This window comes from Hyla sarda, chromosome 1, assembly GCF_029499605.1.
Source record: "Hyla sarda isolate aHylSar1 chromosome 1, aHylSar1.hap1, whole genome shotgun sequence".
NCBI lineage: Eukaryota > Metazoa > Chordata > Amphibia > Anura > Hylidae > Hyla > Hyla sarda.
This window is the reverse complement of record NC_079189.1, coordinates 607432211-607460162: the sequence shown is the minus strand read 5'-3', so window position 1 is coordinate 607460162 and position 27952 is coordinate 607432211. Positions and strand designations below refer to the sequence as shown.

Sequence of the window (27952 nt, the reverse complement as noted above, 5' to 3'; positions counted from 1 at the left end):
TTGTTTCAAAATGGTGATGATTGATTTCACTACTGTATACTATATATGTATATATCCTCTGACTAATAGTTAGAGGGGATACCCAATAAGTCTATAATAAATTTTAGATAAATATAACATTACCGTGACACTATTTTTCTTGATCCTTTACACAAAATTGTTAGGATCATTATTTGCACACCATTCTGATACAATATTTATCTATGGTTCACGATGTGTTTTCACATCAGCGAGATATCGCATTAATTTTTAAATTTTTATTTTTATTTCTTCATTACTATTATTTTTATATTTTTATATTTTTATATTACTATTATCATTACCGTATTATTTTTTACACTCATGAACACTGGGTTATAAAATATTCCCATAATTTTTATTTATTTTTTCACATTCATTCATTTTTTCACATTTATTTACCCTTTTTTGTTTTACACTTCCCAGGGGTGGACGCGTTTTCGACACGTTCTACCGGTTTTTCGGTGGGACGTGTCGGAAACCCACCCATATTTGTTCACTAATTAAACTAACATAATAAATTGTTTTTTCAATAATTCCTTCATTAATTCTTACTAATCTACATAGTTATGTCCCTGTACACATTGTGTTGCGGTTTACATGCGTTTTCCACAGTGTTGGGGAGGACGCAGGAGCTCACAGCAATGTGTGCATTGACATTGGCGAGAGTCTTATATATGGTATTTAGATTATTAATTCTCGAAATCATCACCTCTAGAACCTTTACTACTGTATATTAATACTCTGCACGATATACAACAGTATGTGCGCATGCGCCGAACCGGCTGGCTGAAGCCGGTGAAGCCCATGTGATGTGTGTGTGATCAGGTGATGATCACATGACTGCTGGATACCGATGCGGAAGTGAACAACGCCGTTATGGCGTCTATGGGCATTCAGGAGTATGTGGATCTGTCTCAAGGTAGAATTCATGTTTTTAATTGTTTTTAATTCACTGCCGATTTGGCGCACCTGTGGACTTTGGTCTAGGGATATCGATATACACTTATTTTATACAGTTTGTATTTAATATATATTTATGTCATGATTGTATTGGTTTGTCACTCATATGTTTTATATTTTATATACACTTTATCCTTATGATTGTATGTTTGATCACTTTTTATAACACTTTTTATACTTGATTGTTTGTTAATTACACACCTGATATAATGTGGATGTTGTAACCTGTGTATCATGCTTGAAAAAGATGGCGGGATGCCGTCGAAACGTCGCATTTGATATGGGTCAATAAATCCCAATTTTTGCACTTTACTACTGGGTGTGCTGCTATATTTTCTGCATCTTGGATTATTCGAGCCGTCTGCGATTGGGACTGCTATCCTTGCCTGCACCCCAAGATTTCTAGAATACGTGGTTGTGCTGCCTACCCTCTACACACACATATATATATATATACCCACACCCCGCAGAAGATCTACCAGGTGACCAAAGGGTTACTTATACCTGATAATACACATATATATATATATATATATATATATATATATATATATATGTGTATTATCAGGTATAAGTAACCCTTTGGTCACCTGGTAGATCTTCTGCGGGGTGTGGGTATATATATATATGTGTGTGTGTGTGTATTATCAGGTATAAGTAACCCTTTGGTCACCTGGTAGATCTTCTGTGGGGTGTGGGTGTATATATATATATATATGTGTGTATTATCAGGTATAAGTAACCCTTTGGTCACCTGGTAGATCTTCTGTGGGGTGTGGGTGTATATATATATATATGTGTGTGTGTATTATCAGGTATAAGTAACCCTTTGGTCACCTGGTAGATCTTCTGTGGGGTGCGGGTCCTACAGGACAGGTTGGTTACTCACAGAGTTTCCACCTGATATTCCAGGGTCACCCTCTCCCGGGGTCACAATGACATTATTGCAGGCGGCCATTACTTTGTATCATGTCCCAATCTACTTATGGTTGTATCTCATGGCCATGTCAGGTCATACTACCACACAGGTTAGGCCAGCGCCCGCGGTGCCTCATATTACCACATGTGTTTTTGGAAAGCTTTGTTGGTGTCATTTATTGTTGCTCCCGCGACATCTCAGTCCACATGGGTGAATGTCAGTAGTTTCAACATCTTGTTATATGAGGGATTATTCTTGAGGTTCAGATGTTGTGTATGTATAACTATCCTACATGTTTGATCTTTGCCTCTGTAGTCATATTTTCCCTACATTTCATGGCACTTTGCTTAATGCATAGGATAAGGTGTTTGGGTTGTTACACTTGGTTGCCATGACCGCAGATATATCCCAAAATAATGCAGCACTACCTAACCAGTCCAATTTGCAAGGTGCCAGCGCCCTGAATCTGATCTGTGTGTGTGTGTGTGTATATATATATATATATATATATATATATATATTATGTGTATGAATGTATATATTGACGGCTTTAACCCCTCACTAATAGGTCATTCCAGGGGTGGGATTCAAAATTTTAACATCTATTTGGTGCGACTATCTTTTCTGCTCATATAAAACCTTCCACATGACTTCTCCTACTGTCCGGTGACTTTTACAATATTTCTTTCTCAGTTCATGAATCAGGGAGAAGATATGAACAATATTAAAGCTCCAGAGACAGATGTGAGCAGTGATGAGCAGTATAAGGAGGACATTCCTGCAGGGAAAGATCTGATCTATATTAATGCTACAGACATAAAGGAAGAAGAAGAAGAGACAGATGTGAGCGGTGATGAGCAGTATAAGGAGGACATTCCTGCTGGGAAAGATCTGATCTATATTAATGCTACAGACATAAAGGAAGAAGAAGAAGAGACAGATGTGAGCAGTGATGAGCAGTATAAGGAGGACATTCCTGCTGGGAAAGATCTGATATATATGACGGCTACAGACATAAAGGAAGAAGAAGAAGAAGAAGAAGAGACAGATGTGAGAGGTAATGAGCAGTATATGGCGGACATTCCTGCTGGGAAAGATCTGATCTATATGAAGGCTACAGACATAAAGGAAGAAGAGACAGATGTGAGCGGTGATGAGCAGTATAAGGAGGACATTCCTACAGGTAACCGTCCAGGTGAGTAGTAACCACTAAATGCAGAGAAGAGTCACAAATTCTACTCAGTCACCGGCTGCTATATTTGTGTGTAGAATTCTTTATCCCCTTAAGGATGCTGGGCATTTCCATACGCCCCCGTTTTAAAGTCCTTAAGGACTGAGGGCGTATGGGTATGCAGGCACCCCATGCAAACCCCTGGGGGGGTCCTGAGACCGGGGGTCTCCTCCCTTGCCCTGTTCCGGAGGGGGTCCCCTCTGTGCGGTGGCGGCGACACGAGCAGCAGGATCGGTGGCAGCAGCGGTGGCGGTCCCGGCATCAGGATACAGCAGGAGTTGAGGCCTGTTCACCTCCTGCTGTTCCTTAGCAATAACTCTCGGCATGCAAAGCCAAAGGGCATGCTGGGAGTTGTAGTTTTCAACAGCTAGAGGTCCAACTACAACTCCCAGCATGACCTCTGGTAGTCTTTGTATGCTGGGGGTTGTAGTTATGCAACAGCTGGAGGCACATTTTTTCTATGAAAAAGTGTGCATCCAGCTGTTGCATAACTACAACTCCCAACATGCACAGACTACCAAAGGGCATGCTGGAAGTTGTAGCAGTGTGCCTCCAGCTGTTGCAAAACTACAACTTTCAGCATACCCTTCGACTGTCAATGCATGCTGATTGTTGCAGTTTTGCAAGAGCTGGAGACACATTGGAAACCGAGTTTGTTACCTAACTCAGTGTTTTGCAACCAATATGCCTCCAGCTGTTGCAAAAATACAACTCCCAGCATGCACTGAGAGACTGTAAATGCTGGGAGTTGTAGTTTTGCAACAGCTGGAGGCACACTGATTGTGAAACACTGAGTTAAGTAACAAACTCTCAGTGTTTCGCAACCAATGTGCCTCCAGCTGTTGCATAACTACAACTCCCAGCATGTATGTTCTGCTGGGAGTTGTAGTTTTGCAACAGCTGGAGGTTTGCCAGGGTACATTCACATGGACGGGTTTACAGTGAGTTTTCTGCTGCAAGTTTGAGATGCGTCAAATTTTCCGACGCAGCTCAAACTCCCAGCGAGAAACTCACTGTACACCCGCCCGTGTGAATGTACCCTAAAAACACTACACTACACTACACAAAATAATAAGTAAAACACTACATATACATATTCCCCTACACAGTGTGTGTGTGTGTGTGTGTGTCCCCATAATAAAAAATAAAAAAAACTCTTGTACGGCACAAAACGGAGCCTCCAGCGGTTGAAAAACAACAACTCCCCGTATTGCCGGACAGCCACTGACTTTCAAGGCATGCTGGGAGTTTTGCAACAGCTGGAGACACCCTGTTTGGGAAAAACTGCTGTAGGGTATTTTTGTGGCGGATTCAAATCCCCAATTTAGGCCTCAAATGTGCATGGTGCTCTCTCACTTCAGAGCCCTGTCTTATTTCAAGGAAACAGCTTAGGGCCACATATGGGGTATTTCCGTACTCGGGAGAAATTGCACTACATATTTTGGGGGGCTTTTTCTCCTTTTACCTCTTATAAAAAGGTAAAGTAGGGGGCTACTGATTTTACAGCGGTTCTGACATAAACGCAAAACAATAAATACCCTCATGTGACCCCATTTTGGAAACTACACCCCTCATGGAATGTAACAAGGGGTATTGTGAGCCCTAACACCCCACAGTTGTTTGACGAATTTTCATTAAATTTGGATGTGAAAATGAAAGAACATTTTTTTTTTCACTAAAATGCTGGAGTTACCCTAATTTTTTTATTTTCACAAGGGGTAATAGGAAAAAGACCCTCAAAATTTGTAACCCCATATGTGGATGTAAAGTGCTCTTCGGACGCACTACAATCTCAGAAAAGGAGCGCTATTGGGCTTTTGGCAAGAGAATGTGTCGGAAATTGAAGGCCAAATTTTGGGAGGCTTTTTCTCCAATTACCCCTTTTGAAAATGAAAAATTTTGGGTAACACCAGCATTTTAGTGAAAAAAATAAAAGTTTTCATTTTCACTGTACCCCTTTTTACATTCCTTGAGGGGTGTAGTCTCCAAAATAGTATGCCATGTGTTTTTTTTTTTCTTTCCTGTTCTGGCACCATAGGGGCTTCCTAAATGGGACATGCCCCCAAAAACCATTTCAGCAAAATTTGCTTTCCAAAAGCCAAATGTGACTTCTTCTCTTCTGTCATGTGTCCCTCACATAAAATGCCCAATGACATGTGCCCCTCACGAATATTGCCCCCTTGCCCCCCCCCCCTTGGATCTGCCACTGGCAGCACGGAGGTGATAGAGCAGGGGTCTCAAACTCAAATTATCTGGGGGCCACTGGAGGTAGCAGCTGGGAGTGGCTGGGCCGCATGCGCCCCTTACATATAATGCCCGCATCATGCGTCCCTTACATATAATGCCCCATCATGCGCCCCTCATTATCCACCAGCAACACCCCACACCAGAAGTAGCACCCCCATGATCTACCAGCAACCCCCCCCCCCCCCATTCCCCCTACCCCTGTGTGGTAATAGCATGAGCTTATGGATGATGGGGGGTGCTACTTCTGGGGGGGGGGGGGGGCATTAGACAGGCAGCAGTTTACCCACATTAGGAAGGTAGCGGTTTCCCCACATTAGGTAGGTAGCATGTTCCTCCATTAGGTAGGTAGCATGTTCCCCACATAAGGTAGGTAGCATGTTCCCCACATTAGGTAGGTAGCAGTTTCCCCACATTACGTAGTAGCAGGCTCCCCATATTAGGTAGTAGCAGGCTCCCCACATTAGGTAGAAACAGGTTCCCCACATTACGTAGTAGCAGGTTCCCCACATTGGGTAGTAGCAGGTTCCCCACATTGGGCAGTAGCAGGTTCCCCACATTGGGCAGTAGCAGGTTACCCACATTGGGCAGTAGCAGGTTCCCCACATTGGGCAGTAGCAGGTTCCCCACATTGGGCAGTAGCAGGTTCCCCACATTGGGCAGTAGCAGGTTCCCCACATTGGGCAGTAGCAGGTTCCCCACATTGGGCAGTAGCAGGTTCCCCACATTGGGCAGTAGCAGGTTCCCCACATTGGGCAGGTAGCAGGCTCCCCACATTGGGTAGGAAGCAGGCTCCCCACATTGGGTAGGAAGCAGGCTCCCCACATTGGGTAGGAAGCAGGCTCCCCACATTGGGTAGGAAGCAGGCTCCCCACATTGGGTAGGAAGCAGGCTCCCCACATTGGGTAGGAAGCAGGCTCCCCACATTGGATAGGAAGCAGGCTCCCCACATTGGGTAGGGACGGGAGTTTGAGGCTTGATTGTTGCAGGCGCCGGTCGGTCTGTGCGGGCTGTTTGTGCCGGCCGCTGGGCCTATTTTAACGCAGGGGCCTGGAGCTGCCGCTCCATCCGCCCCTATGTTAATCCGGCCCTGTTGAGGGGTGTAGTTTCCAAAATAGTATGCCATGTTGTTGTTTGTTGTTGTTGTTTTTTGCTGTTCTGGCACCATAGAGGCTTCCTAAATGTAACATGCCCCCCAAAAACCATTAAAAAAAAACTCACTCTCCAAAATCCCGTTGTCGCTCCTTCCCTTCTGAGCCTTGTAGTGCACCCACAGAGCAGTTTACATCCACATGTTAGGTATTTCCTTACTCAAGAGAAATTGGGTTACAAATCTTGGGGGGCTTTTTCTCCTTTTACCCCTTGTAAAATTTCAAAAACTGGGTCTACAAGAACATGCGAGTGTAAAAAATGAAGATTTTGAATTTTCTCCTTCACCTTGCTGCTATTCCTGTGAAACACCTAAAGGGTTAACACACTTACTGAATGTCATTTTGAATACTTTGAGGGGTGGAGTTTTTATAATGGGGTCATTTATGGGGTATTTCTAATATGAAGACCCTTCAAATCCACTTCAAAACTGAACTGGTCCCTGAAAAATTCAGATTTAGAAAATATTGTGAAAAATTGGAAAATTGCTGCCGAACTTTGAAGCCCTCTGATGTCTTCCAAAAGTAAAAACATGTCAACTTTATGATGCAAACATAAAGTGGACATATTGTATATGTGAATCAATATATCATTTCAATATATCATTTATTTTTAATATCCATTTTCCTTACAAGCAAGTTTCAAAGTTAGAAAAATGCAAAATGTTAAAAATTTTCATGAAATTATGGGATTTTTCCCACAAGGATGCAAGTATCAACGAAATTTACCACTGTGTTAAAGTAGAATATAATTGTGTAGAATAGTTGATAATTCAACTAAGAACCAGTCCTCAAGGTATATGTAAAGGCAAGATATAGAAAGAAAGATGATCCAGATACATAAAATACTAATTTATTATAGATAATTACTGAAATTCACAGTCCCAGCAGGGCCCTTGCATGGGACTTAGAAGTTGTATTACACAATATACCGTATTTATCGGCGTATAACACGCACTTTTAAAACTTAAATTTAAGGCAAAAAGTCTGCCTGTGTGTTATACGCCGATAAGTCTTCTGGTCACTGATTTAAAGCGGCCGCAGCAGCGTCTGCTTGTTAAGTATTAGCAGCACGGCCGCGGTCACTTTAAATCAGTGACCAGTGGCGCCTCCTCCCCGCTCTGTCACATGTTTTCTCCCGCACTATCCACAGGTACTGGTGATGTGGATAGTGCGGGAGACGCTGATTAAAATGAGCCCTACCTTGTCCGGATCTGCTCTACCTTTTAATCAGCATCTCCCGAACTATCCCCCAGCACCTGTGGATAGTGCAGGAGAAAACAAGTGTTTCACTTTCACTTTTACTTTTACTTCATTCCCCCTCCCTCCACCTCCCTCATCATTCCCTCTTTCCGGTTTATTTTCCTTACCTGTCTGCGCTTTGGCAGGTCAGGTCAGGCGGAGGGTCTTGCAGGCAGTGAAGCAGATGAGTTACGTCCTCTCCCGGCATCACTCAGGTTACTTTTCATTTCCTGTAGTCTCCGCCGAAAAGTGACATCCCTGATGCCGCGCAGAGAAGCCGGGAGAGGCCGTAACTCATCTGATTCACTGACCCCGCAAGACAGCTGAAGCACAGGCAAGTAAGGAAAGGGGAAGAGTGGTCTTCAACCTGTAGACCTCCAGATGTTGCAAAACTACATCTCCCAGCATGCCCGGACAGCAGTTGGCTGTCCGGGCATGCTGGGAGTTGTAGTTTTGCAACATCTGGAGGTCCGCAGGTTGAAGACCACTGGATGCCATAGGAGGAACATGATGGGGGGGGATGATGAGACCGGGAAATGATGAGGAGGGGGGAATGATGGGGGGATGATGAGACGGGGAAATGATGAGGGGGGAGAATGATGGGGGGGAAGAGACAGGGGGGATGATGGGGGGAAATGATGAGGGGGGGATGATGAGACAGGGTGGGGGGAATGATGAGGGACATGATGAGACAGGGTGGGGGGGAATAATGAGGGACGAATGATGGGGACATGATGAGACAGGGTGGGGAGATAATGAGGGGGGAATGATGGGGGACATGATGAGACAGGGTGGGGGGAGGATGATGAGACAGGGGGAAATGATGTTGGGGGGAGGCACTAAAGGCTTAATGTCTGTATGGCTAGTGGTGGTCTATGACCGGGGGAAATGATGAGACATGGGGGGATGATGAGACATGGGGGGTGGCGATGAGAGGGGTTAAATGTGGCATAGGAACTGATAAATGGGAAGGAATGATGTGGCACTGGAGGGGACAGGACCAAACTGAGGTGCAGAAGAAAACAAAGTTGGGGGGGATGATGTGGCATTTAGTCCAAGTCATTTATTTTACATTTTATCTTTTTTACTTAAATTTCCCTGTTAAAATGAGGGTGCGTGTTATATGCCAGTGCGTGTTATACGCCGATAAATACGGTAGTTAAATCAATGTGATAATAAAAATAAGAAGAATTAGATATGGGTTAAAAATTTTAAAAGAATTGCATCTATGTGAATCAATCAAATTCTGATCGGCATAAGTTCATATATAGTGATTAGAAATTCAGCAACAGTTCACTTGTGATCTGCAACAATATATTTCATAGGTAGCAGCACAGTAAGTCTCATATAAGAGGGACAGTTCAATTGGGGTCTGCAACAATGTACAGTGGTCCCTCAAGTTACAATATTAATTGGTTCCAGGACGACCATTGTATGTTGAGACCAGAACTCTATGGAAACCTGGTAATTGGTTCTGAAACCACCAAAATGTCATCTAAAAATAGGAAAAAGTGAGGATTAAAGAATAATAAGTAGATAACTATAAGTAGATATAGATAAAGCAAGTCCTTCCATATAAAAGTAAGAAAGATCTGCTGGGAGCTGTAAATCACGGTCTATTTCAGTGTTTCCCAACAAGGGCGCCTCCAGATGTTGCAAACCTACAACTCCCAGCATGCTGAGAGTTGTAGGTTTGCAACAGCTGGAGGCGCCCTGGTTAGGAAACACTGGTCTATGTAGAGGACAGAAGCTTCTTCAGGGTCCTGTACAGAACACAGTGTCCTAAAAAAAAGGAAAATGGAGTCGCCCTCATCTGGTGTCCAAAGGAGCAGCTAACCCTGGCACAGGTAAAGAGTACAGAACATGTAATACCTCCCTGTACTGTAGGGGGCGCTACCAGACACCAGTCAGTGCATACACTTCAGTAACACAGGTAAAGAGCACAGAACATGTAATACCTCCCTGTACTGTATGGGGCGCGACCAGACACCAGTCAGTGCATACACTTCAGTAATACAGGTAAAGAGTAGTACAGAACATGTAATACCTCCCTGTACTGTAGGGGGCGCTACCAGACATCAGTCAGTGCATACACTTCAGTAATACAGGTAAAGAGTACATAACATGTAATACCTCTCTGTACTGTAGGGGGCGCTACCAGACACCAGTCAGTGTATGCACTTCAGTAATACAGGTAAAGAGTACGGAACATGTAATACCTCCTTGTACTGTAGGGGGCGCTACCAGACACCAGTCAGTGCATACACTTCAGTAACACAGGTAAAGAGCACAGAACATGTAGTACCTCCCTGTACTGTAGGGGGCGCGACCAGTCACCAGTCAGTGCATACACTTCAGTAATACAGGTAAAGAGTAGTACAGAACATGTAATACCTCCCTGTACTGTAGGGGGCGCTACCAGACACCAGTCAGTGTATGCACTTCAGTAATACAGGTAAAGAGTACGGAACATGTAATACCTCCCTGTACTGTAGGGGGTGCTACCAGACATCAGTCAGTGCATACACTTCAGAAATACAGGTAAAGAGTACTGAACATGTAATACCTCCCTGTACTGTAGGGGGCGCTACCAGACACCAGTCAGTGCATGCACTTTAGGGATACAGGGGTTTTACCAGTGAAATATACATTCTGATTGGTTGGTTCTTCCAGCCATTGACACGTTTCGCAGATTCCATAGCATTGTATGTTGAGTCTGGTTTCAAGTTACAATGGTCCAGAAAAGACCATTGTATGTTGAAACTATTGTATGTTGATGCCATTGTAAGTTGAGGGATCACTGTATCTCATATGTCGCAGCACAGAGAGTCTCGTGTTGCAAACAAAGTTCAAGCAGCTGAATGTTAAAGTGACGCAGTTAATTTGATAGGGAATGGATTCACTAAATACAGTAGCAATCGTTGGTGATAGCAAATTGCTCAGCAGATAGAACAGTAAGTAAATCTGAAAGCGGGGTTCCTGGCATCCGCTGTCAGAACTAATCCAAACACTTAAAGGGGTAGTCCAGTGGTGAAAAACGTATCCCCTATCCTAAGGATAGGGGATAAGTTTGAGATCGCGGGGGGTCCGACCGCTGGGGCCCCCTGCGATCTCTCTGTATGGGGGCCAGGCTCTCCGGCCAGATAGCGGGTGTCGACCCCTGCACGAAGCGGCGGCCGACAAGCCCCCTCAATACATCTCTATGGCAGAGCCGGAGATTGCCGAAGGCAGCGCTTCGGCTCTGCCATAGAGTTGTATATAGGGGGCGTGTCGGCCGCCGCTTCGTGCGAAGGTCGACACACCCCCTTCCCGCGGGCTGTCGGGGCTCCGTACAGGAGATCGCAGGGAGCCCCAGCGGTCGGACCCCCCGCGATCTGCAACTTATCCCCTATCCTTAGAATAGGGGATAAGTTGTTCACCACTGGGTCACCACTGGACTACTCCTTTAATGGTAGGTAGCATCCCCTTGTAGGTAGTATAGATAGGTGCCCACATTAGCAGCAGCCCCCCTGCAGACATTAGTAGCAGCCCCCCCCCCCCTGTAGACCGCAGCCCCGCCCTTGTAGACAGCAGGCCCCATCCTTGTAGACAGCAGGCCCCCCTTGTAGACAGCAGGCCCCCCTCCCTTGTAGACAGCACCCCCTCTTGTCCCCCTTGTAGACAGCAGGCTCCCCCTTGTAGACAGCGCCCCTTCTTGTAGACAGTGCTCTCCCTTGTAGACAGCAGGCCCACTCCTTGTAGACAGCGCTCACCTGCGGCTGTCCTCGGGTGTTGCCGTTCCGCTGCCCCGTTCTCCCTTTCTCCCGTCCGCATCATGGCTTCCTATGGAGGAGCATTTGACACCCACGTCACTCTGCTTCCTCCGTGGCGTTACGCTGGGCGCAGGGGAGGAGGTGGAGTTACGTGTGTGTCACATGCTCCTCCATAGGACAACATGATGCGGTCGGGAGAAAGGGAGAACGGGGCAGAGGAGCCAGGCCGCACTGCTGCAGGTATCGGACATGGTATCGGGGGCATTAAACGAGTCCATGCAAATGCCGGGTATCGGCCCCGAAACCGATACTAGTATTGGTATTGGGACATCCCTAATTCCTGAGATAATGCAAGTGGTGCACTAATAGTCACTGTGCCTAGAAGAGCGGTTTTTAATGTTGCAAAACTACAACTCCCAGCATGCTCGGACAGCCCTTTGCTCTCCGAGCATGCTGGGAGTTGTAGTTTTGCAACAGCTGGAGGCACCCTGGTTGGGAAACACTGTTGTAGTATGTTACTCATCTACCTGTACATAGCAGGCGGTCTCCATACCAGATCTCTGCTTGTAACCCTGACTGAGCCATTTGTCCACTAAGATGACTTTTTGCCGCACAGTACATCTGTGCAGACACATCTGGCTCTGCTATATCTACTACATATACTTTCACCCTTGATGGACATCCTTTTAGCTAGGGATCGACCGATATCGTTTTTTTAGGGCCGATACCGATAATCGGTGGAGGTTAGGGCCGATAGCCGATTACTTATACCGATATTCCGGTATAAGTTATCGGCTATTTATCCCCCTGCTACAGTGGCTTTTGCGGTGCCGTAGACCGCCGCCACCACCCGCTTCTCTCCCCCTGCCTGTCCGGGGGTCCTGAGACCTATCACCGCCACCGCTCCCCCCGCTGCACCGCGCCTAGGGGTGCCTCCAGCTGTTGCAAAACTACTACTCCCAGCATGCCCGGACAGCCAACGGCTGTCCGGGCATGCTGGGAGTTGTAGTTTTGCAACAGCTGGAGGGCCTCAACAGCTGGAGGGCCTACTGTAGGTATAGTATATTATACAGACCCCTGTCCATCCCAGAACCCTGACTCACCTTCCCAGTTGCTGCAGGGACCGTCCGGGGAGGGTGGTCCGGGCCATCCATCCTTCCTGTAGGGTCCGGCGGCATTCCGAGTGGAGGGTGAACCATTCCGGGCTGTCCTTCTTCTCCGGGGGTCCTCTTCTTCACTCCGGGAAGGCCCCGGCCTAGTAAAGCTGCATAGACGCCGCTGCGCAGCGACGCACCTGGCGTAGCGGCGTCCATGCAGCGTACTAGACCGGAGCCTGGCCGGAGTGGAGAAGAGGACCCCCGGAGAAGGACAGCCCGGACCGGTTCGCCCTCCACCCGGAATGGACACTACAGGAAGGAAGGATGGATGGCCCGGACCACCCCCATTACGGGTAAGTTTAATTTTTTTTATTGACTCGGAGGGTGGGCTAGGGGCCCAACCGGTATAGTGGTATGGGCAAAAATCCATACCGTGGGAGAAAAATCGGTAATTATCGGTAATTGCCGATACCGATAATGCCCAAAATCGTGACTATCGTCTGTTAATATCGGCCATACCGATAATCGGTCGATCCCTACTTTTAGCCTGTGCGATAAACTGCATGCAAGGACCTAAAGAAATGTCAGTCAGGAAGGCACATAAAAATCTGATATAGCTGAGCTGAATTTGTCAACACAGATGCAAAGGGGGAGACTTATCAAACGGCAACCAGGTGGCATCTTTCAGAGAAGCAATCTGATTGGTTTCCTGGGCAACTGCTCCACTTTGCGTCTACATAGGTTTTAATAATTCTTCCCCATAGTGCTTAAAAAAAAAAAAAAAAAAAAAAAAACACGTACGTGGCAAAGTCAGCTTGACTACATCCACCTCATATAATGCAACTGTGCGGGACATTCCCTTTGTTATTTCTTTGTAAGGCTATGTTCAGACGGAAATTTTCCGTGCAGACATTCCACAGACAGGGGAGCGCCAATCCCGGCGACAGGACTGCTCGGAATGCGTAGTCTCATAGACCTTAATGCATTTTCAAGCGGAATATGCAAAAACATCGAACAGGTTCAAAGTTTTTGTGGATGCCGGAATCCGAGGGCAAAATTCTATTGAAATGAATGTAACTCTGCTGCTGTGGAATATTGATTTATAATTTTGCACGGCTGTCATGCCCCCCATCCCATAGACATGGATGGAGGGTGTGGCGTGATGTCACCAGGAGGCATACCTGTGACGTCACGTCCCCATCTCAAAGGCAGTGCCTGGCACAGAATGCCGGGTGCTGCCCTGAGATCACGGGGGTCCCCAGCAGGGGAAACCCTGTGATTATACATCTTATCCCCTATCTTTCCACACCAACAGAAGATCCCAGGATGGAAGAGGATGGTGATAGCTGGGCCTCAGTCTTCCTATTGTCCTGAAGAATCTGGAACCCATCAATGAACAAGAAAGTTTTCCTTCCAGATGTACAGTAGAGAGGCAGGAAAAAACCCTTTCAAAGGGCGCTGCTGTCGTCCGGGCGTGAGACTGTAGAGCTGCGGCCTGAACTCCCCGCCGGTGCCGGGAGCCGGCGGGGAGTTCAGGCCGCAGCTCTACAGTCTCACGCCCGGACGACAGCAGCGCCCTTTGAAAGGGTTTTTTCCTTCCTCTCTACTGTATATTCCTCCAGGACTGGCCAGTCCTGTCCTGTACCCTGGGCCCAGCAGCTGCATCCGGTGTACCAGCTTCTATACTACTAACCCCATTGTGGGTTTATATGCAAGGTTTTTTGCTCGCTCAAGGTGAGCACCCATTACCTATTCTTCTACTACCCCCCTACCTGTCACCAATTGTATCACACTAGGCGCCTTCCCGCCGGTCTTCCTTTTTGCTTTTTTTCAGATTTCCTTCCAGATAGGCATTGATAGCTGTTACCTGAACCTTAAGGGTATTAGACTTGAGACCTTTATAAAATTCTTTCTGAAAAAAGAGCAAGAGAGACGGGGTATCTCCCAGATTCTTGTCATATCTGGAACACCAGGAGAAATGCAGTTACCAAACTCTAGCATAGACCTTCATAGTGGAGGGCTTCCTAGATGCCAACAGAGTATTAATGACCTCTTGGGAAAACCCATGGTTGCTTAAGGCAGAGCGCTCAATTTCAGGGATACCAGATCTGGATGGAAGAGGCCCGCTTAAAGAAGATCTTTGACCAAAGGAAACATCACATTATCCCCTTTTGATGCTTCCCACACAAGCTGAAATCAGGCCCAATGAGGCCAGAACAGCAAGATGTCTATCACCTTCCTGAGAAGCCTCAGAATCAACAGAAGAGGAGGAAAGGCATTAATGAAGATCATCTTCTATACTATAGACAGGCTGTTTATGGCCACTGAATGACCCACTCGAGACAGGGAGCAAAATGAAAAAAAAAAGGGCAGTTTCTTGTTTTCCTGAGTCACCATTACATCCAGGGACGGGAGACCCCCACTTGTCTGTTATCATTTTGAATACTCGCGGGTTGAGTTCCCATTCTCCGGCATTATCTTCTTCCTGATGAGCCAATTTACAATAGTATTCACTGAGCCTTTCATATGGACTGTGGTGATTGAGAGGAGATTATGTTCTGACCAATCCATCATGCTGGCAGAGTTTCTGGAGAATCTTGCTTCTTGTCCCTCTTTGCTTGTTCACATAGTAAAAGGATGGGAGATACCGGGCGGTTTGTAGGGCAGTGCTCTGAGTCGATGCTGCCAAAGCTTTTGACAGTGTCGAGTGGGGTTTCTTATGGAGTGTGATGCGTAAGATGGGTTTCGGGGATAGATTTATTACATGGGCTCAGTTACTGTATGCTGCCCCTAGCGCCCGCATAAGGGTTAATGGTTTATTATCTTCACCTTTCCCGTTGGGGCGTGGTACCTGCCAGGGATGTCCCTTAACTCCCCTTTCTTGTTCGCTATAGCTATGAACCATTGGCGGTCTTAGTTCGATCTTCTGTGGTATTCAGGGGTTTCTGTTATGGGGAGCTAGAAGAGCGTATTGCTCTTTATGCTGATGACATGCTTCTGTTCCTTGGTGATGTGGCAAACTCTCTGCCCCCTCTAATGACTTTAATTAGAACGTATGGTAGTTCCTCCGCATTGGCTATTAACTGGGATAAGTCTGCTTTGCTCCCCCTGGACCCTCTCCCGTCTATGTCTGTTCTTACTGAGGTGGGCTTACCTGTTGTCTCTCAGTTCAAATACTTAGGTGTACATATAACAGCTTCCCCTACGGAGTATATCCGGTTGAATTTGGTTCCGTTGCTGGATCGTAGTTCCCAGAAGGTATCTGCTTGGCGTAGGTTGCCCCTGTCAATGGTGGGGAGGTTGAATTTAGTTAAAATGGTTCTTATGCCTTAGTTTTTGTATATTCTTCATAATACTCCGGTTTGGATTCCGGTGACTTATTTTCGTCGGATCCAATCCCTATATAGAGTGCTCATCTGGAATGGCAAATCAGCGAGAATTCGCTTAGAAATGCTACAGCATGGTAAAGAGGCGGGAGGTTTGTCTGTTCCCAGTCCTTGGATTTACTTTTTGGCTTCACAGGTACAGCAATTAAAGGGTTGGGCACAATATAGCACTATCGGGCTATATTGTGTAAATGTTTTTCTTTGTGTGTTGTTATACCTTGAAAAAATTTTCAATAAAAACTACTTGATTTAAAAAAAAAAAAAAAAAAAAAAGGATGAGAGGTTGTCAGACAAAACTTTTATCTATTTCTGAAGCAGGGGCTTGAAATGAATTAATGCCTCGCTGATCACCCTGAGCTCCATGAAGTTTGAAGAAATTTTTCAGATTTCCTCCATCCCAAGAATCCCCCATATGGGCATCCCTGCTGGAACCTGAGGCATCCGTAGTGTGGACTACTGGCTGAGGAAACAGAAGAGACTTGCCTCGAAGGAAACTAGATGACTCTATCCACCACCTCAGATCCATCTCAATTTTTTATGGAATAAAGGTGGTTGAATCCAGCTCCTCCTGCGACTTGTCCCACTGTGGCAGGATGTGGGTCTGCAGTGTTTTGATATGAGCTTTCGCCCACAGAACTGCTTCGGTTGTTGAGGTTAACAATCCCAAAAAGTGATGGCAATGGCAAAATTATCTCTCCAGACAGGAACAGAAGCATTTGGCAAGAGTCTATGATGAAACCCAGGTAGGGAATTCTTCTTGGAGCAGATAGGTGAGACTTGTTGTGATTTATCTAGAAGCCGTGCTCTTGAAGGACTTTTATTGCCGTTTGTAAATAATGGAGGAGGAGATGCTTGGACGGAGCATTGAACAACCAGTTGTCCAGGTAAGGGGTTACATGCATATCGTGCAGCCTGAGATGCACCACCAAAATGACCACCACTTGGGTGAAGACCCTTAAAGCTGACGTGATACAGAAGGGTATGAGATGCTGCACCTGATGATGAGTCTTCACTTGGATCTGCAGACATTTCCTGTGAGTTGGACGTACAGGTAAGTGCAGATATGTGTCTTGGAGATCGATCAATGCCATGTAATCTCTTTGGTGAATATCCAGAACTACTGATTTGATTGATTTTCATTTTGAACTTCTTCTTCAGAAAGAACTTGTTCATTAATGAGAGATCTATTACAAGCCTCCAGTCTCCATCGGACTTTGGGACGGCAAAAATTGTGAATAGAACCATTTGTCCTTTTCAGAGTCTGGAACTTTCTCCCAAGCTCTTTTGAGAATAAACTGCTGGATCAACTTAGAAACAACATTGGAAGCCCTGTTGACCATAAACCTGTCCGTAGGTTTCTTAGGTTTAGTTCTAGTGACTGTTTTTTAAAGTGTTTGTTACCCAGGCATCTGATGATGTCGCAGACCAGATATTTGTAAAAGCTTGAAGCCTGGCTCCCACCAGATGATCCTGAGGCCTGGCATCCTTGGTCTTTATTCTTTGGCGTGAAGGGCTCCTTCTCTGTGGCACTGGTTTGTTGTTTTTTCTTGTACTGAGACCTTCTGTCAGACTGATGAAAATTCCCCCCCTTCTTCTCAGTGGACTTCTATAACGGCCATGATAAGACTTACTGTGTTTTTTCCTCTGGTAAGGAAAATCCACTCCTTTCTCTTCATGAAGGGATTTAAGGGGAAAAAAATATTTTTAGATGGCACATCTCCTCCCCAGTGTTAAATCCATAATGATCTTCTGGTGGCATTGGATAGGACAATTGCTCTGGAGGAGAACTTATTTATGTCCAGTGGGGCATCGCATAGGAACTCCGAGGCGGAATTTAAAGTTGAGAGATTCTCCAACAATTCTTTGCGTGGAATACCGTCTTCAATATCCTGTGATAACTCTGACAGCCAAATATGCAGGGCTCTAGCCACCGGCAAGGTGGCTGCTGCCGCTTTGAAGGCTGCTGCTGCCGAGTAGGTCTTTTTACGCAATCTATTCAGGTTTTCTTTCCATGGGATCTGACAGCATGGTAGATTCATCAGACGGGAAGACTGGCTTTCTTGCTAGCCGAGCTGCTGCTGAATCCACCCTTGGTGGGTTCTCCCATTCTTGAAATACTGTAGGTCAGAAGTGGAGAGAAGTGTCCGAGTTGAATTTTTTCTTTTTTTTTGCTTTTTGAAATCATTTTTTATGCATTGGATGTGCTGGTAACCCTCTATTTTGAGAAGGAGGAAAGTAGAAATGCTGATCTTTTTTCAATTTATCGGAGACATCCTCACTGGACTCCAAGACCTCCTTGACCGCTAGCAGTACATTCTGCACTTTTTGAGGAGCTATAGATCCTCTGAGATTTCTCCTTCAATTTCACTGCTGTCTGGCTCTGACAGGACATTGGAAGATGCTGAAGGAGAAGGAGAAACATCTTTATGGGAGATCTTGCGCTTTTTCCCCTTAAAGGAAGCTTTCATCTCAGTGAAGGTGGAGCATAAGTCATCTTTTACCCAACCAAGGAAGGCACTGGGTTCAATCTGAGCAGTAGTCTATGGTGGAGTAATGCATAGGTTACAAACATTCTGATCCCAATCCTCTGGAAGCAGTTGCTGGCATCTGACACATCTAGACTTCCTAGACCCCTTCCTTCCTAAATGGGCCATCTTAAGAAAAAAAAATGAAAGAGCCAACATAAGAAAGGAAAAGGCAGAATGACCAAAGGAATACTGAGCGATCCACTTACTTCTGCCATCTGAGAGAGACCTGCTGTCTAGGGACGAGTGCAGGCTCTCAGTGGCAGCACAGGTAATTTATAACAAGACCACCCCCTCGCACATGCTCAAGACAGCCACCGTCGGGATACGGCTGCACATTGGCTGACATAATGGTACACCGGTACACCCCACTGGCCTGCTCGCCAGCAAATGCAGAAACGTGCAAAATCTGCCAGCCGGCCCGCTGAAGGACGCAAATGTATGATGGCCTCCTCGAAGAGTGCAATGACCTGAGATGTTATTTCCAGTTGGCCAGAGAGCACAGAAGCTGTGCCAACATGCCGCCTGGCCCGTCGAAAAAGCCACTTGTCTGTTAACATTTTGAATACTCGCGGGTTGGGTTCCCATTCTCCCACATTATCTCCTTCCTGATGAGCCAATTTGCAATAGTATTCACTGAGCCTTTGATATGGACTGCCGTGATTGAGAGAAGATTGTGTTCTGACCAATCCATCATGCTGGCAGAGTTTCTGGAGAATCTTGCTTCTTGTTCCCCCTTGCTTGTTCACATAGTAAAATGATGGGAGCTTCTCAGACAAAAATTTAACCTGTTTCTGAAGCAGGGGCTTGAAATTAATTAATGCCTCGCTGATTACCTTCAGCTCCATGAAGTTTGAAGACATTTTTCAGATTTCCTCCATCCCAAGAATTCCCCATATGGGCATCCCTGCTGGAACCTGTGGCGTCCATAGTGTGGACTACTGGCTGAGGAAACAGGAGAGACTTACCTCGAAGGAAAAATTGTGAATAAAACAATTTGTCATTTTCAGCTTTCTCCCAAGCTCTTTTGAGAATAAACTGCTGGACCAACTTAGAAACAACATTGGAAGCCCTGTTGACCATAAACCTGTCCGTAGGTTTTCTTGGGTTTTCTAGGTGGAATACCTAGAAAACATAAAGGAACAGGAGCGCTTCCATGTGTATGATCATCAGACGAAAAAGGAATTTCTACAATAGGTGAGTATTATGCTCACCTTATACGGTTGTGCAAACAGAGGCACAACACTCAAGCAGGTGGAATGGAGATCACACTATTGCAGTGCTGGCTGGCTGCTGCAGGTATGCCATGCCAGGCTGTCGTATCAAGGAAACTGGAACACACACACTGGATTAATTGGGAATTGCTCCTGCGCTGCTGAATCTCCAAACAGCATGAAGTGAAGGTAAGAGGTGTAATCTTTTCCAAACTTTATTAGACATGCAACGCATTTCAGGACCGGGATGGCCCTTTCACCAGGCATGTAGTTTACATCAAGATGCCGGTGTATATATAGGGGTATACCTTATAGACACATGAACAAAACGGAAATGATGACAAAAAAAGGAGGTAACTCCCAATTGGATAAAAAAGCACAGGAATAGAACTAACAATTATGATATCAATACACAATATAAAAAAATGTATATACACACATATATATATATAAACACAAATATACAAACATAAAAAAAATCCTTATTTCAAAAACTACAAAATATATAAAAAGTGTCACGTCACAGTTCTCTCAATCAACTCATTTAACCCCTCAGGAACCAAAGTTTTAATTTTAAAAATCCAGTAGGATTCCCGATTTATCAACTGCTGTAACCGATTTGGGACATCCCCAGGTATCAGATCTATAACGCACAAAGACCCTGTGTATCACCCCCATGTACAATAATTACATGGCGTGATAGGCTATGAAGCATGAATTTATTATTAATGTTAAAACGATACTTGTTCATCCTTGCCCGCAAAGTCTGTATAGTGCGGCCAACGTATAGAAATGAGATAAAAAATACTACATAAGATGATGACCAATTGGCAACAGTTTTTAAAGTAAATTTTTCATTTGTAGATTTAGAGAAAAATATTTTTTTCCCTCCCGTGGTATCCAAGAGCAACACAAGCACCTTGCATTAGTACATGCAAACGTGCCTGTGATAGGCGGATTTCCAGGAGTAGCACGCTATAGTATATTCTTCCGTTTTTTCATACGACTAGGTGCCAAATGGTTACGCAGTGTTTTGGCACGACGAAAGGTAAGTGCTGTTTTTTTCGGGATCACTCCCTTTAAAACTGGGTCCAAAAGTAAAACCAGCAAATGTTTAGCCATTATATTGCGGATATTAGTAGTGCAAGAATCATAATTTGTGATTTAAATTTAATTTTCCAGAGGTATTTAGTTGTATATTTCCATTTCTTTCCTTTTTCTTTTGCTTGTTTAATATATCTATTTGTTGTATTTTATTCATTTTATTAAAAGCATTGTTAAGAATTTTTGGGGGGTATCCTTTTCATAGAAACGTGCACGCAATAGATCCGACTGATTTTTAAAATCCATCTCAGAGCTACAATTTTTCGTGATTCTTTGGTACTGTCCAAATGGTATATTTTTAATCCATTTGGGGTAATGGCAACTGGAGAAATTTAAAAAACTGTTGACATCAACCTTTTTAAAATGTGTCTTTGTTTGAATGCTATTAGTACTAATATTTTTAAAAATTTCTAAATCTATAAAACAATATTATTAGTAGAAAAATTAGGGGTAAAAACTAAACCAGAACGTTGGTATTAAGGTGCTTGACGAATTCCTGTGCCTCTAACTCACTACCATTCCAAATGATTAGCAAGTCATCAATAAAACGACGATAAAACAGTATATGAGTGTCATTCCAACGGGACTGAGCGATATACAGGGACTCGAAGAGCCCCATATACAAATTTGCGTAACTTGGGGCGAATCGAGTCCCCATCGCACAACCCTGCTGCTGTTTGTATACATAGTCATTAAAAGTAAAAACATTATTCCGTAAAATGAATAAAATAGAATTGATTAAAAATTGGGATTGTGTGTCACCAATCAATATATCCATGTGAAGAAAATGTTTTATTGCACGAATCCCTTTATTCTCCAAAATATTTGAATACAAAGCACTTACATCTAGACTCAAAAAACTCACATCCTTAGAAAAATTGCACATTTGGAAAAGCAGGTACCGTAATCTGGTGACATATTGTTGGAGAAAAAGGTCCACAAAGTGAGATAACTGGCTGTTATGGATGAAAAGTGGATTTTTTATACACGTCCACATGTTTCACAGCAGCAACGGTGGGGTTGGGCACTAAAACCCTCACCAGAATTTAAGAAATGATTGCTTTCATTATGATCCAACTTGGCACATAATATCTCGGCGTCACAGTTGGACATAGCTTTCTCTTTAAGGGAAAAAAACCTTGTAAGAGTTCTAATAAATTCATTGAAATTGAGAATTTTCCTATCCTGGGTGACGGAAAATTTGGATTTTAATAAAAACAAAACGCTTCGTATTATGCTTTTAAACTTCTTTACTAAACTCAGCAGCATATAAGTAATGGAAGTATCATAGAAATTTTTTATATAAATAAAGTGTAAATAAACATGAGGATACTAGGATGCAACCTAGAATGATGATCATGGCCTCGACCAATCAGGCGACAGTACAGCAGATATCAATAACTGTCATATAGATAACTTCCTTCTTCTTTGCGAAGTAGACAGGAACAATTGGTAACAGGTAGTCGTAGAACAAGAAAAACCAATGTGAATCGGAATGCAATAAGGAACTCCATCGATGAAAATCGTCATAACAGGAGAAGATGAAGTGATCATTGTTGAACTGAAAGAAAGAAAAACATAATTACAGGGATGGGTTCTGGGAGGGATAATACTCGCGTTTTGTTTTTATTAAAATCCAAATTTTCCGTCACCCAGGATAGGAAAATTCTCAATTTTAAGGCAAAACAAAACGCTTCGTATTATGCTAGTTCAAAGCTATTAATAAAGATTATAAACTCTAATTAGTACAATAGAGGAAGAAAATAAAATAAATTATAACAATAACATGGAAACATGTGATTCAGGTCTAAAATAGAAGGTTTTAAAGGTTGAATCAGAAGACCAATTGGCAGCTTTCAGTAAGTCCGATAAAGAAGCACCAGATTGGAAAAGTCTAGTGGAAACAGCACTTCTAGTAGAGTGGGCAGTAAATTTGGAAGTATCGACACCAGCAAGGTGTAAAGTTTGTTTAACCCATCTGGCCAGGGTAGGAGAGGATACAGGTGCATGAGGTTTGCAAAAGGATATTAATAATTGGGAATGGGAAGTATTCCTAAGAGATTCAGTTTTTGTTCGTAAGATCTAAGGCAACGAACAACACAAAGTTTTACGTGATGCGGAAAAGAGGGGTAGAAAACAGATTGAAGATTAGTTTTGGTACAACGATAAATAGAAAAGATAACACCTTGAGGAGTAAATTGTCTATGAGATATATCAAGGGATTTGACATCAGAGACCCGTTTCACGGAGATAAGACATAGAAGGGTAGTGAGTTTGAAGGAAAGAAATTTTAAAGAGAGGGAGTCATTATCATCCCAGGATATAAACATATTGAGAACTAGATTCACGTCCCATGTGGAAGTATATTTTGGTAAAGGTGGTCTACGGAAACGAATACCTTTTAAGTAGTTGACAAACAAGAGGATGTCTACCAATAGGAATGGAATCGATAGGTACGTGTTTAGAGGAAATGGCAGAACGATAAAGATTAATGGTTCTGTATGCTTTACCAGCATCAAAAGAGGCAGATAAAAAATTTAAGATGTGGTATATAGAAGCTTGTAAGGGATCCAAATGTCTTCTATCGCACCAATCAGACCAAAGTTTCCAGGCTGATCTGTAAGCAGATCTGGTACCTGGGGCCCATGCGTCAGATAGGATGTCCTGAGCCGATTTTGAAAGTTGGAGGTTAGAACTTGGTGACCCGAAATCAACCAAGCGACTAGAGTCAATTGTCCCGACAGAATCAGAGGGTGGAAGTTCCCTTGAGGATCCAGAAGAAGATTCTGAAAAGAAGGTAGAAGATGGGGAAAATCTATCAGAAGATGAAGAATTTGGGGAAACCAAGACTGGGTTGGCCATAGCGGAGTGATGAGAACCAGAGTGGATTTCTCTATTGAGGTTTGAAATAGAACCCGAGGAATGAGATTGAAGGGAGGAAAGGCGTAAAGAGTCTTCTTGGGCCAGAATTGCAGGAAGGCGTCCACACCCAAAGCTTCTGGGTCTGGGCGCCAACTGTAAAAGAGAGGTAATTGAGTGTTGAGACGGGATGCAAAGAGGTCTATGTGTAATGGACCCCAAAGAGAATTGATCGATTGGAAGATGAAGTTTCCAATCGCTGGAATCGGTCAAATAACGAGAATACCAATCCGCTACTGAATTGGAAATTCCGGGAAGGTATTCCGCTTTCAAGGTAATATTCTTGTCTAAACAAAAATGCCAAAATTCTTTGACAAAATCTGCAAGAACTTTTGAAGTTGTGCCTCCCAAATGATTGATGTATTGGACAGCGGAAATGTTGTCCATACGTAGAAGAATACAGCAATGGGAGGAATTCTTTGCAAAACTTTTTAAGGCAAAGAATCCTGCTAGAAGTTCCAGACAATTGATGTGAAGGAGGGACTCTGAAGGAGACCATTTGCCTCCTGTAGAAAGGGAACTGCAACGAGCGCCCCATCCGGAAAGACTCGCATCCGATTCGATGACAATGTCTGGATTCGGATGGAAAATTGCTTTTCCATTCCAAGACTCTATGTGAGTGAGCCACCAAAGAAGTTCCTCTTTGGCTTCTGAGGAGAGAGGAACTTCGTCTGAATAACCAAGGCCTTGTCTTAAGTGGCAAATTTTCAGGCGTTGGAGAGCTCTGTAGTGAAGAGGAGCAGGAAATATGGCTTGAATGGATGCTGAAAGGAGACCCTCAATTCGAGCTATTGTCCTCAAAGATATAATGTCTTTGTGAAGAATCTGTCAGATTTCTTTCCGAATAACTTTCAATCTCCTTGAAGGGAGACTCAAAGTGGTCAGTTGAGTGTCTATCATGAAACCCAAAAATTCTAGATTTTGAGTTGGAACTAAGATGGATTTCTTGTGATTTATGAGAAACCCTAGATGAGTTAAGAGGTGTAATGTCCAGTTCATGTGGAGCAAAAGTAACTCTTTTGATTGGGCCATAAGGAGAATGTGGTCTAGATAGATAATAAGACAAACTCCGCGGCTTCTGAGAGAGGCAACTACTGGTTTGAGTAGTTTTGTGAAGCACCACGGAGCCGATGAGAGGCCGAATGGGAGACAAGTAAATTGCCATGTCTGATCGTTCCAGAGAAATTGAAGAAAATGTTGAGAAGACGGATGGATTGGTATTGTTAAATAAGCGTCCTTCAAATCTATCTTCACTAACCAACCGTTTTTCAGAAGAATGTCTCTTAGAAGATGGATGCCCTCCATCTTGAAGTGACGATAAACAACCAGGTTGTTTAAAAGTCTTAAATTGATCACAGGTCTGTGACCTCCGTCTTTCTTTTTTACCAGAAAAAGATTGCTTATGAAACCCATGGAATGTGGGATTACAGGAATAATTGCTTGTTTGGAAGCCAGTTCTTGGACTTCTTGGTCTATGAGTTTTTTGTCCAATAGGGAAAATTGGATTGGATGAGGTAAATGGGTTTGGATAGGAGGGATGACAAATTCTATTTGGTACCCTATGACTGTATTTAGTATCCAAGAGTCGGACGTAATCATAGTCCAATTGTGGAAAAAATGAAGGAGTCTTCCCCCTAATGGGATATGTAGGGAAGAATACAGGGGTGGACTTACCTGTGGGAGGTTTGGAGCGAGGATAACCTCTTTGGCCTCTGGAGTGCCATGGTCTAGACCTGTAAGGGAAAAATGGGGAGGGAGCAGAGGGTGGAGCTGCGAATTGTACTGATGGGTTGCAATAGGGGCCTCTATAAGCTCTATGCTGGGATGACCGGCCGGAAAATCGGCCCCGACCCTTTCCGGCCCTCCCAAAAATTCTGCTTGAGAATACTTTCTTCATAGAAACTTGCGCTTTATTAAGCGAGGGAAAAAGACCCACATATTTATTTAGTTCTCTGATGAAATCCTCACCAAAAAGCATGACATTGGTGGGGTTGGCCGGTTCAGCAGTAGCCAGATTGGTCAATTGTGGGTCAATCTTCATGAGAATAGACCTTTTCCTCTCAGTGGAGAGAGCGGCATTAGCGTTGCCGAATAGACATATTGCTCGTTGAATCCACCCTTTAAGGGTTTCGGTATCAACGGTAGAATTGGAGGCGGATGCCTCATCAGCCATGTCCATAATTTTAGAAAGTGGACCCAGAAGGTCCATTAATTTGTCCTGACAGGACTTAAAGCTACGGTCTACTCCCTTCTTTGGGTTTTTTCCTGTTTTAAACAAGAATTTCGCCAGGAGTGGGTCCAACTCCGGAGTAGCCGAGGAATTATTAGGCAAAGAAGGGCAAGGGCATTCTGCCTTCAATTTGCTACGAGATGGACGATCTAAAGGTTTATTAGCTCTTAGTGCTAAGAATTCGGCAATTCTAGAATTTGGAAGCCATTCGCCTGAGCGTGGGTGGCAAATTAAAGCGGGATCAAAGTATGAATCCCCAGGATGTGTCACTGTAGTGTCTTCCTGCAAAGCAGGGTCATCGTGATCCGAGTCACTGTCCTCCGAACAATATAAAATCTCCTGAACATCTTGAATGTCGGAATCGTCCGATTCCTCAGAAGACTGAATTCGGTAGGAGTCTGGCTTCGCTCTAAATGTAGAAGCCTTGACAGGCTGGACTTCCTCTCTGGTGGAGGGTGAGGAAAGTGGTTTCTTTTGAACCACTATTAGATGGTTCTGGTTTGGAACCTGGAGCATGAGCGGTATTAGTCTCATGGCGAGTCCCTGAAGTGTGTTGTACACCTTTAGAGGGATAAGGTTCTTCAATTGAGGTATGGCGCTTTTTTGATTTAACTTTGCCAGGACCTTTAAAACCTTTTGCCATATGAGATACCGATTCGGCAGGAGACCAGTAATGGTCGAAAGGGGTAATAGGAGGTAGAACCCCAGGAGTCATATTGCCAGAGCGAGCCATAATATTAGCTAATGATTTTTCAAAAGATTCTTGCAGAGTGGAAACTGCATTTTGTAATGATTTGGACACTGAAGCGTCCACTAAAGACTGCAAAGCGTCTGGATTGACTTTTTCTGTGGTAGTTTCGATATTGTCCTGAGACATACTGAATATAATTATGGAGATCAGTAATAGGGAGAAAAAGAGATATATATATATATACTGTATATGATATAATTAAGGATAATCAGTAATAAAATATATATATGAATAATAAAATATTAATTATGAGGTAAGTAAAATAATTAGATATATAATCAATTAAATATACTGTTAAATAAAATATAGGATAATAGTGTAATGAATTTAATATGAGGTAAATTAAAATACTACTATGAAAAGAGAATTAAATAAATAAAGCATGAATTAATCAATTAATTAAATAACTAGAATAATTAATTAATAGATAAGTTAATAAATAAATAGGAAATAAATTAATTAAAATCAATATATTAGTGCTTGAAATTCACATAGTGAAAAAATATGTAGTGAAATAGACTAAAATAGCCACCGGGCAGCAGTGGAGGAAAAGAAATACAGATTTATACTGTTTTTGGCAAGAGGCCAAATTTTAGCAATGAATTAGGATGAGAAAAAGGAATAATATATATATATATATATATATATATATATATATATATATATATATATATCCATCTATACATACACACATATATATATATATATATATATATATATATATACTCACAATGGAATACAATAAAACTAGATAATATATAGATTAAGAGAATTTGAATAAATGAATGAAATAAAATATGAAATAAATTATGAAATCATTAAATGAATATATATAAATTGATATAGTAATACAATATGAGAGAGAAAAAATATTACATAACTTCACTGTTTGCTGAGCAGCAAAGAAGAAGGAAGTTATCTATATGACAGTTATTGATATCTGCTGTACTGTCGCCTGATTGGTCGAGGCCATGATCATCATTCTAGGTTGCATCCTAGTATCCTCATGTTTATTTACACTTTATTTATATAAAAAATTTCTATGATACTTCCATTACTTATATGCTGCTGAGTTTAGTAAAGAAGTTTAAAAGCATAATACGAAGTGTTTTGTTTTGCCTTAAAATCCAAAAATAATTGAAACAGATCTGGAGTGATCGCCGGACAGAAAGATAATCCTTTGGAAAGGAGTGATCTCTCATGTTCGGT

General features: G+C 43.4%; 2 protein-coding genes across 4 annotated transcripts in view; one reads left to right on the top strand and one right to left on the bottom strand.

Moving 5' to 3' along the window:
- The window catches only part of LOC130296968 (zinc finger protein OZF-like), a 71703-nt gene that overhangs the window by 18048 nt on the left and 25703 nt on the right, over positions 1 to 27952 (top strand). For 2 of the 3 annotated variants that reach the window (XM_056549084.1, XM_056549094.1), the window contains exon 2: positions 2594 to 3095. In XM_056549084.1, the coding sequence (XP_056405059.1) occupies positions 2597 to 3095 (499 nt within the window). In that variant the 5' untranslated portion in view covers positions 2594 to 2596. Of the gene's footprint in view, positions 14 to 2593; positions 3096 to 27952 lie in introns of all 3 variants that reach the window. The other variant, XM_056549074.1, reaches the window with a different exon arrangement.
- LOC130297303 (uncharacterized) overlaps positions 10185 to 27952 on the bottom strand; it is a 194104-nt gene continuing 176336 nt past the window's right edge. The window contains exon 2 of the mRNA XM_056549619.1: positions 10185 to 10245. The gene's annotated coding sequence lies outside the window, so the exon portion shown is untranslated. The remainder of the gene's footprint in view (positions 10246 to 27952) is intronic.